Source organism: Beta vulgaris, chromosome 9 (genome assembly GCF_026745355.1).
Source record: "Beta vulgaris subsp. vulgaris cultivar EL10 chromosome 9, EL10.2, whole genome shotgun sequence".
NCBI classification, from domain to species: domain Eukaryota; kingdom Viridiplantae; phylum Streptophyta; class Magnoliopsida; order Caryophyllales; family Amaranthaceae; genus Beta; species Beta vulgaris.
Window position 1 is genome coordinate 52,886,983 of NC_079210.1, and position 13,071 is coordinate 52,900,053.

The 13,071-nt window shown below is 32.6% G+C and overlaps 1 protein-coding gene across 1 annotated transcript; it reads right to left on the minus strand.

The window, feature by feature from the left end:
• Window positions 1-7,648: 7,648 nt before the first annotated feature.
• LOC104905050 (uncharacterized) lies at window positions 7,649-11,947 on the minus strand. Its single transcript, XM_057392304.1, has 4 exons — window positions 11,174-11,947; window positions 10,377-10,381; window positions 9,678-10,027; window positions 7,649-8,068 (listed from the first exon to the last, which is right to left on the minus strand). The coding sequence occupies exons 1-4, from the start codon at window positions 11,917-11,919 to the stop codon at window positions 7,667-7,669; spliced, it is 1,503 nt and encodes a 500-aa protein (XP_057248287.1). The 5' UTR covers window positions 11,920-11,947; the 3' UTR covers window positions 7,649-7,666.
• Window positions 11,948-13,071: the final 1,124 nt, after the last annotated feature.

Sequence of the window (13,071 nt, forward strand, 5' to 3'; positions counted from 1 at the left end):
ATTTTATTACCATATTTAGAGCTTTTATCATCACACAAAGATCTTTTTTCTGTTCACTAAATTGTGTGTGCCAACTACTAGGAACTAGACTGTACTTTTGTTACTGTAACAAAAATAACTATAAAGTAAATTTCTATTTTTTACTACAATGTTGGTACTTACTGACCTTTTGGTAGTCGTTACTTCCTCTGTTTCAAATTATAAGGCATTTTAGCTAAAAGAATTTGTTTCAAAATATAAGGCATTCTACAATACCAATGTAAGATTAAATGCAACTTTATAATATCAAGATAAGCTTATAGGTTATTTTGTATTATCAATACAATATTTAATGTCAATTCTTATTACCCATGCAAATCTAACTAAAATTAACTAAATTCTTAATCTATGTCCAAAAACCTTAAACGACTTATATTTTGAAACGGAGGGAGTAATAAATTGCGGTAATGAGAATGAATTTTAAGTGTAATTTTATTAAGGAAGCATCCTTAAAATCTCCATGGGTAGACATTTTTCTCCATGGGCAAACAATCTCACCCCTAAACTTGTGTTTTTGTCTCCAAAGGGAAGCAATTTTCATTACCACTTATTACCACCTACAAGGTGGTATTGGACGGGAATGAAAATTCAAGAAGGAAAGTGGACACTTTAGGATAAATGAGCATTACCATGAGAATGAACAATGATATATTTCACAAATTTATACGCAATTTCATTCACATTTGACATTACCATCATTTATGACCAACTACCAAACGGACCGTTAAAGTATTACACTCTTGAGTCTTGGCCAACGATTACAATAATGTATTTTTTGGTAGTACATCTAATATATTTGGTGATATATGAACATTCTTGTAACCGATAAGGTAGGAGCTCTCCTCGTGCAGAGGATCTCCTAATCTTTCTTTTTTTTACCTTATATAAAAAAAAATATGAATGTTTTTGGTGGTACATGAGAATTGAGATGACCGGATCTGAATCCGACTTGAGTAATTGAATTGACAGCTTTATACAAATTAGTTATTGACTAGTCTATAATTTTACAAAGAATACGGTGTTTTATCTCACATAAAAAAAGGTACACATGCTTTGCACATGATCCTTTGAGCTTATATATGTGAGGGTGATACATTGTTTCATGAAACAATTAAAAGACTTGCACATAAAAATGGTGGTATCTTTATGCTATATAATTAGACGGCTATGATAATACAATGATTGGGATCAACAAAATTATATCCATCCCCCACAATTGACATACTTTAGGCTTTTAAATGATACACTACGTTCACCACAACGATGAAAATCTTTCCAAATTACGTTGTAAGGATGGAGTAAAATACTCCCTCCGTTTCCTAAAGATCTTCCCTCTTTCCGTTTAAGAGTATTTCCAAAAGATCTTTCCTCTTTTGCTTTATTCCTTATTTGGCAAAACAAATTTCTCGATTTACCCTCTCATGTCACTATCATATGGTCCACCATTACATTATTAATTCAATTTACTCCCTTTCGCTCTCCTACTATAACTCCTTTTTATTTGTTTATTTATCTTAACCCCTTGAGTTTGTCTTATAAGAGACCGCCTACTTTTAAATTAGAATTAGGCAATGGTAAACCCAATATTAAAAATAGAATTAGCCCGACTAGTTTAATCCATCTTGTGACTAGGTCTAACTTTATATTAAAATTAGACGGTCTCTTTTAATAATTTTTGTTACCCCTTTCTCTCTCCTACTTTACTCACACTATGCCCCACACAACTTGATTTTCCTTGGTATCTGTAGTAACAGTAAGTGGGAAGATCTTTAGGAAACGGAGGGAATAGTAAGTTGTTAATAATATGAAGTTATCAATAATTAAATCTTAATGAAATAAAGTTCTATCTTATGCAATAGATACACCCTGTGTTTCTAATGAGCAATTAAATTGATGATCCTTCTTATACATGCGCACAATACTAGAGCATCATATTAGACACTTTCAGATGCATATGATAGTTATGCTAGTATGAGATGGTTAACACATTAAGGTCTCGTTTTGTTCAATTTATTTTAACTTATTTAAGATAAGATAAGATCATATAAGATGTTCTATTTAACTTATGTTCGCTCATTTTAGAAAAAAAAAAATCAGATAAATTCAGATAAAATAAGACAAAATAAATTAAATCAAATAGATCCTAAATTAACAATGTTAATCCTCTTTCCCCTCACTAATTTGCTTCCTCATAGAAATAAAAAGATAGTACTACTACTCTAGTAGTGCATCTTATTGGAGAATGTTACAACAAACATGATGAGATGGAGTTAATGTGTTTGGTAGTCATAATAAAGAACCCTAAGCTAAGGTACAGAAATTAACTCAACCCTTGTGCTCAAACTTTAATGCCAATTATCCTTTGTCACCATCAAAATTCAAGATAACCACCTGCATGGGTCCCATTTAATGTGAATAATGTCACTAGTTTATTGGATTGATTAGCTCAACTCGAAGGTTGATTAATTTGCTTTCTATATGCTCTTCTCGCTTACCCTAAATAAAAGTTAAAAAAAAAAAAATTTGATGTGGCTACGTTAATTGCCATCTCTGAATTTTCAATTTATCTTTTATGTTTAGATTTGTTTGTCCTTTATCTTGAAAGTTCATTATTTGGTCAATGGGTCATTTGCACTGTCATGCTCATGCATCTTGACAGAATGTATGTCCCGAATTAAAAATATGCTCTCTCTTAGGCTCCGTTTGGTAGGGCGTAAAATATTTTCAGTGTAAAATGATTTTCATGGAAAACAATTTACAATGGAAAACACAATTCCAAAATTAATTTTTCGTTGTTTGGTTCGATGTAAAAAAAATGATGAAATGAAAGGAAAATGAAAGGGAAAGTAAGGAGGTAGTGAGAGGAGTGTACAAGAGAGAGAAGGAAAATAGTTTTCCCTTCATTTTGAAAGGAAAATGGTTTTCCATCCTTGGGAGAGTAATTTTACCCCAAGGGAAAATGGTTTTACACTCTTTTGCCAACCAAACAATGTAAAACTGAAAATAGAGGAAAACAGTTTTCCGGGAAAACGTTTTACGCCCTACCAAACGGAGCCTTATATCGAGCAATGGAATATGTTGAGAGTGTAATCCACATGTGTCCCACATTGAAAGAATTGAAAGTAGATGACTAATATATAAGCTAATGGGTTACTTCACCTATCACCATATAGTTTTAGGATGGAACCCCATTGAGCTTGTATGTGGTTATACTCTTCTCTTGTGTGGGCTTGTGCGGAGCTCACCGAGATTTGTCAGAATAGCTACTGCTATCCATAATTGATTGTAAAGTGGTCATTTATTATCTACAAGTTTTTGGAGGTTCATTTTTTTTTTTCAAATGTATGTGTACAATTAAGATATGTTTGATTCAACTTATCTTGTTTTATCTTATACTCCATCCATCTTAAAATATAGTTTTCATTTCTCTTTTTTCACGGTAATTTATGCAAGTAGAATCTAAGAGGAATAATAAAGATTTTTTGTTTATTTAAATAAATATTGTATGGGAAAAGATGATTTTAAGAGAGAGAGAGAGTGGTAATTGGTGAAAGAGCATTAATTGTAACATTTTGGTTGAATAAACAAAGGAAAAAACAAATTTCAAGAAGAAAATAAATGATAGGACACGATTTTTCTAGACAAATTACGGAAAAATGTGGAACTATATATGAAAATGGGAACTATATTTTGGGACACCCAAAATGGAAATGGAAACTATATTTTGGGACGGAGGGAGTAACATTTTATCTTATTCAATTTTATCTTATCTTATTTTATAAAATAGTTTATTGTGTGTGTTTAACATCTTATCAGATGGTATTATCTTATAAGATCTTATTTTTTTCTAAAATAAGTTAAAATAACCTGACGGAACAAAGTCTTAATATTTTGATCCTATATTTATATATTGGGTTAGTTGTAAATGTAGGGATAATTGAATAAGTATGGACTAATTGACTAAATTTTCATTGAATGTACCCTTTTTTTTTTAGGTTTTGGGTCTAATCCTTGTAAGACCATTTTAGAACGTACCGACTTCATTTCCTAAGATATTGTTTAAATGCAATGGCAGAGCCAAGATTTTCAAAGTAGAGGGACTGAGCACGAACGTCGTGCGATCGTATAATTTTTTTAGAAAAAAGCACCACAACATAAATTGTTTAATACTATGAGCTGGTGAAGAGCAAGATGTTTCTTGGGATTTCATTCTGTTAAACATATAATGGCGATGATCATGTTGTTTTCACTTAGCTTGGACTTGTTTAAATTAGGTGAATGTGAATCACTTGGTATTTTCTAATTAAATTGATAAACATAAATCAATTACATTATCAAACCAAAACTAGTCAATTACAGATCAACTCATATTTACAATTTACAAACTAGAAATTACAAACCAATAAAACCTAAAAAATGAATCAACAAATCAAATCAAGAAATCATGAATCCCAGTATTCAACCATACCACAACCAAACAATGATAATAATAACAATTTACATGTCAATTTACACTACAATTAATAAATATCACCTCTAGAAAAATGAAATTAAAACTTAGGGTTTAAAAAAAAAAACACTTGGTTCCTTGGTGGCGTTTCGGGCGACGACTAGACGCAGAGTGCGGCGCTGTTTAAATGTACTTAAACTTACTTGTTTTTGACCAGAAACATACATTATTGCTTATATTACATATTCTTGTATTAGATTGCCAATTGGTACATGTATTATACTATCAATTGGTACATGCATTAATCAAACAAAAACGATAAAATTACAAAAAAGTACAGCAAAGTAGACAAGGCTAACTTATAGCGATGTATCAAACAAATCTTCCAAAGATTTCAATTTTTTGAAGTTACACGAAAATACTTTACACTTAGGAAAATCCGAAAATAACTAAAACATAATCAAAATACTTTACATGATCGGACTGGTAAATTTTAAGAAGATGCTGGGCCGATGGCTGGGATATGAAGTTGTGAACCAACCAATCAGGTGACAAGTCTATAATGAGTTAATGACCAATACTGACCATTGACCATTGACCAATCATGCACATAAGTCAGTGAAGAAGATGACGAACACTGATATCATAAAACAACGGATGGAAAAATTATTAGGGTTTTATTTTAATATTATAAGTGAACGGTGTTGTAGTATATATAGGTCGAATTTAGGGGAGTGTAAAACTAAATATTAATTGATTTTAAACTATGTAATGGCTATACAATCCAAATACAAGGAGAATCTATAAACTAATAGCTAAACTAATAACAAAATCTGACAAACATGATTAATATGTTAATTAAAATACTAAGATTAAGTATCACCACTAATGAATTGATCAAAATATAACTCACATCCCAATCATTCAATCACAACTTAGACGAGATTGACATTTCCGTATGACTCAGTAATAAAGCACAACTGCAATTCACGTGAACCGAAACTAAATCCTCGGTCATTCCCCAATTCCTATAGCTTACTTTCGTGATAGCAAAAGACCTAATTAACATGTATGTCTCCCATTTTCATGGCTTACACACATAATTAGAATCATTAAGAACCAATGTCAAATAATTTCCAATTTTAGTCCACACCTATTTTCATGGGAGAACTCAAATCAATGACAAAATTATCTAAATCAAGACCCAACTTTCGTTGATAAATTCAATTAATAAAATAAAATTTTAGCATCAAATAAATATTCCTGATCTCAACTCCAACTTTCATTGATAATATAAAATTAAGGCTAAATCAAGATACAAAATTGACAATAAGAACAATCTTATCGAACCCTAAACATATAATTCAATAACATGGGGATTAGAGACAATTTACATGATCAATCCATATTAGGACTCCACTTAATCCTATATAAAAATCCACATGATATACTCGGGCATGTGTTGAATGAACTCTAAGCTAAGCTTAATAATTGGTGACACTCAAGACTTTAACAACTTGATTGGTGCAAATAAATATATATTAAGTGCGATATGTTGTACTCTTTCTTTTTTACGGGATATGTTGTACTCCATCCGTTTCATTTTAATCTACACACTTGCACTTTTCATGCATATCAATGCAAAACTTTGAAATTAAAGTTGTAGTCATTAATTGAGAATACTTTTAACAACAAATATTATCAAAAGTCAATTATTTACATGTATATCTTTTCTTTTTGGGCAAGGCAACTAATCATTTACATGTTAGGCTCATGCTAATTTCAATAATGGTGTCCATGTGGCTCACCGTGCACCATTTTGGCTCCCGTTTTGAGCTAGCTAGGCCAAACTTGTGAAAACCTGCCATGCCTATATAGCGGGTATTTAATTTTGTCCAAAATTGCAGTTTACTCACCCAAGTTGTAAAAGTTGCAGTTTGGGTACTCAAACCTAAATTATGTTACTTTTACTGTTAACTTTAATAAAATAATAATGAAAAATTATTTTTGCATAAAATCTTTGTTTCTCTTTTTAAAAAAAATATTATGTTTTCCTCTCTTCTCCCCCTAGACCACCAGCCGACCACCACATCAACCACCACCTTTCCCACCGTCCACCACCACCTTCACCGCCGACCACCACCTTCCCCACCGTCCACTACACCTTCACCATCGACAACCACACAACCACCACTTTCACATCCGTCCACCACACCCACCACCACCTTCACCACCAATCACCCGCCTTCACCACTGCCCGTTCACTGACCAGCACACCTACCACCACCAATCACCACCAACCAAATAAAAAAACCGCTGGGAAAATTCAAACCAAACTACAAAATCAGATCTAAGAACCAATCGAAAACATTAGAATTCGAGCATCCGAACCCCAACATCAGATCTAAGAAAAGCACAAAAAATTCGAGCATCCCAACCCCCACAACCCCCAAAAAATTCGAGCAAAATCTCCAAACTCGGACCCAAAACCCAAAAAAATCAAACTCCAACCCCAGAAATCACATTCAACAACAAATAATCTTCAATGACAAAAATGGAAAACTTGAATTGAGAAAAAATAGTGAAGAAAAAGGCTAAATAAGAGATATTGAGAAATGGATTTTAATTGATACGTTTAATGCTTCAACTAATTTACCCATCAAGTTGCTCATACATTTGCTACTTGCTCAACTTCTTTCTTTCTATTTCTTTCTCTCTCCTCTTTCTTAAAATCAAATATGGTACTGTAGATTTTAAGGTTTAGTTTGAGCTTTCTGGATGTCTCAGAGTTTGGTGATTTCATGTTGTTTTACTTTTGTGCGTGCAACATCAATGGTGGGTTTTGAGTTCGATTTTGTTTTGGTGATTTTGGAAGGTGGGGTGAACGACATGAGGTAGAATGATGGATGGAAGGTGGTGAATCTGGTTTTGAGAGGAGGAGATAGAAAGATTGTTATTCTCGTTTTCAGTGCCGAATCAGCCTTTTCTTATTGATTTTATTTGAAGTTAACAGAAAAGTTAACAAAGTTATACTTTGAGTGAGAAAAGTGCAACTTTTACAACTTGGGTGGATAAACTGCATTTTTTTGTAAAATCTAATACCCTTTTTCATGCTTAACTCCATATACGACCTAAATAATAATTTTGTAATCTATACTACTAATCTTCATAAACACGTCACATATCACAACCGCAACTTATAGTTTTAGACTCAAGACTCTTGTTAGAATTAGCTTCATTTATCTTCCTAATTTGCACCTCATTCAACACATATTTAGCCCAATCCCTAAAATAAGTATGATTAACTCCAATTTGACCACTCTTAAAAATGGACATACATCGACGATCATCTTCAGGATAGGGACAATTGTCACCATTGGTGTCACGATAAGCACCTTGATGTATCATCCCTGACCAACTTGCAAGCCAATGGTAGACATATTGGCCTACCCCAGCTAACTTAAGCCACCCCTTTGGGAAAAACTCCATTACACTACTGTTCCTATCCATTAGGAACATGTTCGTCAATTGGGCACCATGAGGTGATACCAAAATATCTGTTGAGCTCATCAATTTGACCTGTCATTACCAAAAGAACACACAATAATTAACATCTTATATTAAAAGCTAAGTTTCATGTGTTTATATATTGTCATTTAGGGTTTATTATGTCAATTATACCTCTTTTTTCTATTAGTTGCAACATTCTGATTATTTTGTGTTCTTAAAATGTTAGTATTAAGCGTAATTTTTGACTTATATATAAAACAAAGTTTAGTATTTTAAGACATTGTTTGATCTATCTCATATATGCTATTTGTTACCTATCGAAACAAGAATATGGAATATAATATTCTAGGATTTTTCATAATGCTTTTAATTTGATTAAAAGTCATGGAGAAAATAAGAAGGATTCTATATAATGAACAACAATAACAATAATATTATTAATAATAATAATTCTCCTAAAAAATTAATAAAATAATAGAGCGATTATCCAACGGTTACAATAAAATTATAACCACTATAATTATTGAAATCTTACCCCTTTATTTTTATAGACTTTGCTCATTAATTTAATTAAACCTTAAAAACATAAAAATAGAGAAAATACTAGTTTAAAAGAAAATAAAAATTATAAAAAACAAACGTTGTTGAATAGTGTCAATTACTTAATTATCTTCTTTCTTTTAGTATATTGTTTTTTTTTCTTTATATATTTTGCTATCACTATTAATAAAGATTTGTGGAATATAAAACGACGAGTTCACTCATGGTACACCCAGGGGTATTTTTGTAATAAATAAAATTCAGGTGCTTATTTGACACCAAATTTGCTCATATGGACATTTTTCTCATTTACTCATTTTGTAATAAAAGTGTTTGCTTATTTTCTTAAATGAATAGAAATGTTTGCTCATTTGCTCATTTGTTCATTTTGCTCATTCGCTCATTTTGCTCATTTGGAGAAAATAGTCTTGGGTGTACCATGAGCATGGTACACCCAGGTGTACTATAAATATTCTCTAAAACGACTTAATATATACAAATAATAATATACAAATATGTTAATGTGTTAATTTTAATTATAAATCTAATTATAAAGTCAACTCAATGAATATTGTTGATTTAAGATTAAAAATAACTGATTCAAATTTCACAAGTTACGGCGAGTTGTTGACTACGTAAAACTTTTTTGTAGTCATTGTATTTTTATCCAACCATTTGAAGTTTATAGAAAAGGTTGATACAACGATATAAGGATCCGGCCCATACTAGCTCTATCTCATGGTGAACCCAGACGCACATAAAGGAACACCCTCTTTTTTTTCTTTTTTCATTTGTTGACTACTCCCTCCGTCTCATAATATAGTACATACTTCATTTTTGATGGGTCAAACTTTAAAATCTTTGACCGAATATTCTCATGTGTATATATAAAAAAACATATTTATTTGAAATCTTGTTAGATTTGTCTCAATGTGTAGTTTCAAAATATGAACTTTTTAAATTTTTTATTAATACAAAATTGAAGATATTAAAAGTTAAAGTTACGTCTTGGAGACCGTGTAAAAAAGAAACAAACACTATATTATGGGACAGAGTGAGTATAAAAATCAAACCTAAAATTGTGAAATGAATTTCAGAGAAGCAATATCTTTAAAAAATGGACTAACTAGTAACTAACCTGTTGACAAAATGTGAGGTTATTAGAGTAAGCGACCAATAATCGGCATTTGTTAATCTTGTGACATTCGTTTTTAAAGATGTCAATAACAGCTGCATCATTTTTGAAAGATCTAGGCCCAGTCCTCATGAATAGTGTCATTCCAATATCATTAACCTTACGGTTTAAGCTCACATTACAAAATGTTCTTGCTTTACACCTTATGAGATCATAAGTTTCCATCCTTCTCTGCCTTGACATCCCTCCCTCATTATGCCTCATCACCACTGCTTCTTCGAAGCAGATTGGATGCTCTTCTTCCACCCCTTCAAACCTGTCATACATTGCATCATTAATATATATCCGAAAATCTTATTATTTTTAGATAATGTATACCACATCGGTTTCAAAATACATGTAATATATTGAAAATTTTGCACTATTCAAATACTAACTCTGATCGTCTTTTGAAATATATAAATATAAATACTATTATATAATATATTGTTGGATTAGTCTCAAAATGTGTTTTTAAAATATCAATTTATTTTATAAGTTTTAATAATCGGTAATTAAAGAGCGTATAAAATCTAAGGGAGAAATATTTTATTTCTCCTAGGGACGGAAGAAAGATTTCGTATATGTAGGTGATGATACTAAATTAAAGATGAGATTATGTCGAGTTGGCTCGAAGCTTTGCACGATCCAACACGGTAAAACATGACCTAGTACGACAAAATCGCAATATATCAGTTTAGGCATGGAGGCATAAAACGATGCGACAGGGTGAGCCTATGGGCTATGCCATGGCCAATCTGGCTGCACAACCTAAACCACATAAGCACAGTCGTCGTATGTCATCTCTTAGTGATGAGGATGTAATTGTACTTATAAACACATGCAACTATGCATCAAGAGTTCACTAGAGGAACTTTTTTTTTTTTTTTTGGACGGGAACTAGTCAATAAATAATTCATTCATATTGTTAAATTAAAAGGACCAACTCAACCAAAAGCTTAAACTGATAGTTAGGGTCCCAGAAATAGTTTAATACTATATCACGTTCCATCACGCGAGGGCATGTTGGGCTTGAAGTGTGGATGCAACACAGGTCTCCCTCATACCTGATGCTAAATATTCCACTTAGAAAGGAGGGGGTGGATGAGATTTGAACCCCGTGACCTTTATGTCAGGCTGGCTCTGATACCATGTCAAAGGACCAACTCAACCAAAAAGGTAAGGGTTGGAGTCCCAGAAATAGTTTAATACTCTATCTATATCACAATAAGTTGATCAACTTAGCATGACCCGGTTTAGACAGCAGATCTCATGCTATTCTAGTGCCCAATCTGAGCCAATCCATGTTCGACGACGAGGTGTGGATGGAATGAATTCTCCTGCACTTTTGGGAATTTTAGGCTAGCTCAAACAACATAGGACGTTATAAGTAGCTATATAGATCGAGTTCACAATAATAAATTTTAGAATTAACAAGATAATGAAAAAGAGAATCTTACCCATCAATATTGAGAGGCCCACTAAAAGTGGATTGCAATAGCAAACTTGGCCAAAGACTCATCTTAGTTCTGAGTTCACCCCAATGATACAAAATCCATCTAGAAGGTAACTTGCACCCATTTTTCAAATGCCATGCCACAAATGGATAAACTGCGGATAAACAATGCCATATATTGTTATAATCATAATGATTATATGACACAAATGTTAATCCCTTCTTGAAAGTGGCATTGTAGGGTAACGCTTCAGGCCATGCAAGTGCGTAATAATTCCACGACCCATCATGTACATCATTCCCCTTAATGCATAGTATTCTACCCTTTGAATCATTTGAAGGGAATTTTTGATATTGCACTTCACCTTCCTCATGAGTGTCATTCATGGAGCTCATGAACCATGTATGACCTTGGTGAGCGGTGCTGGCATACCTTAGGTCCTTCAATGGGAGGAATGTGACCGCGTCTCGAAGCTTCTCAGCCATTGATGCTTGATGATCATCTATGGGAGGGTTGCCATCCTTCTTAGACTCGATCAACGAAGCGAATTGAAGAGATGGGATTTGAAAGAGAAGGAAAATGGTTAGAAAGATTAGTAACATTAAACATGAGTGTTTTGGTGTGTAGTGGAAATTAGATGGTATGTTGTTGTGCTTGGTTTTAGGGTTGTATGAAGTGCTTATGATCAAGGGAGGAATATTATTAGAGTTGTTGATAGGTATTTCATTACCTTGCTGAAGTTTTTCCATGACTTCCAGTGTATGATAAAAACCTCAAATGTTTAGTAGTTGTGTGCACATTGAAATCGTTAGTTATTCACTCTTTTAAGGGGGCGTTTGGTATGACTAAAGGAAACGGAATGGAAAGGATTTGGATAAGGAGGGAAAATGAAAATAATAATTGTTATCTTTAATAGTTGTTTGGTATTCTAGTGGAATAGAAACAATTGAGAGGTTTATGATTGAGGAAGGAAGCGTGATTTGTTTCCACTAGTTTGATAAGGATAACAAACGGGAGATTGTGTTTCCCTCCGGAAACGATATTTGTTACTTAATACTCATACAAAACAATTAGAAATGAAAAAGTTTATCTGAATCCATTTCCTACCTCACGTTTTTCTATACCAAATACCCTATAAATATGTACTGAAATAAGGAAGAAGCATTACAAATGAAGGATGTAATGCTTGTAGCTAAAGCGAGGGTAGAAAAACTAGGGCTTCGGTGTGCTTTAATTACAAGTGGTAATATATGTAGTAGCGTTTAGCAAAAAGTCTCTTTTTTGAAAGAAACTCATGTGCTAATTAATTTTGGCAAACCTCAAGGAAATCGACCACTTGCCTTAATCCTGACCGGAATCAAGTAATCGTCCGTATATCCTTTTAGTTGCTACATTATTCATGAATGGATGTTCTAACACTTCGTGTTTGGTTTATATGATTCTGGTATAAGGTATGAGGTATGAGTTTAATAAATTGATAGATTTAAAACTCATACCTCAAATCCATAAGATATGGGGTGTAGAAACCCAAAGAGGAGGTGAGTATGACTCATACCAATACCTCTAGGTAGCAAATAAAAGGAAAAACAAAATTCCATTTTCAAATAAAACAAAAACATGGTATTAGGTATCAAGTTCCAAACGTATATCACCTTAGTTTTATTCATGATTTCAAACCCATACCACTATATGAACCAAACACCCTTACTTGCGACTAAATTCTTTATTGACATGTAGTCTATAAATTATTTCTACCTATATATATATATATATTCTAATTTTTTTTCCAATTGCTACCCCTAACGGCCCATTTGGTTAGTGACAATAAATGATGGTAACGGTAATGTGATTTAGTGTAAATTTGTAAAGAAGTTCTTATGTCAATGACTATGGTAATGAAA

Excerpts from the sequence above, each read along its gene's own strand:
- LOC104905050 (XM_057392304.1), bottom strand. The coding sequence starts at position 11,919 with ATGGAAAAACTTCAGCAAGGTAATGAAATACCTATCAACAACTCTAAT. Across the intron at positions 8,069-9,677 it reads ACCTCACATTTTGTCAACAG|GTCAAATTGATGAGCTCAAC; the intron begins GTTAGTTACTAG and ends TGGTAATGACAG.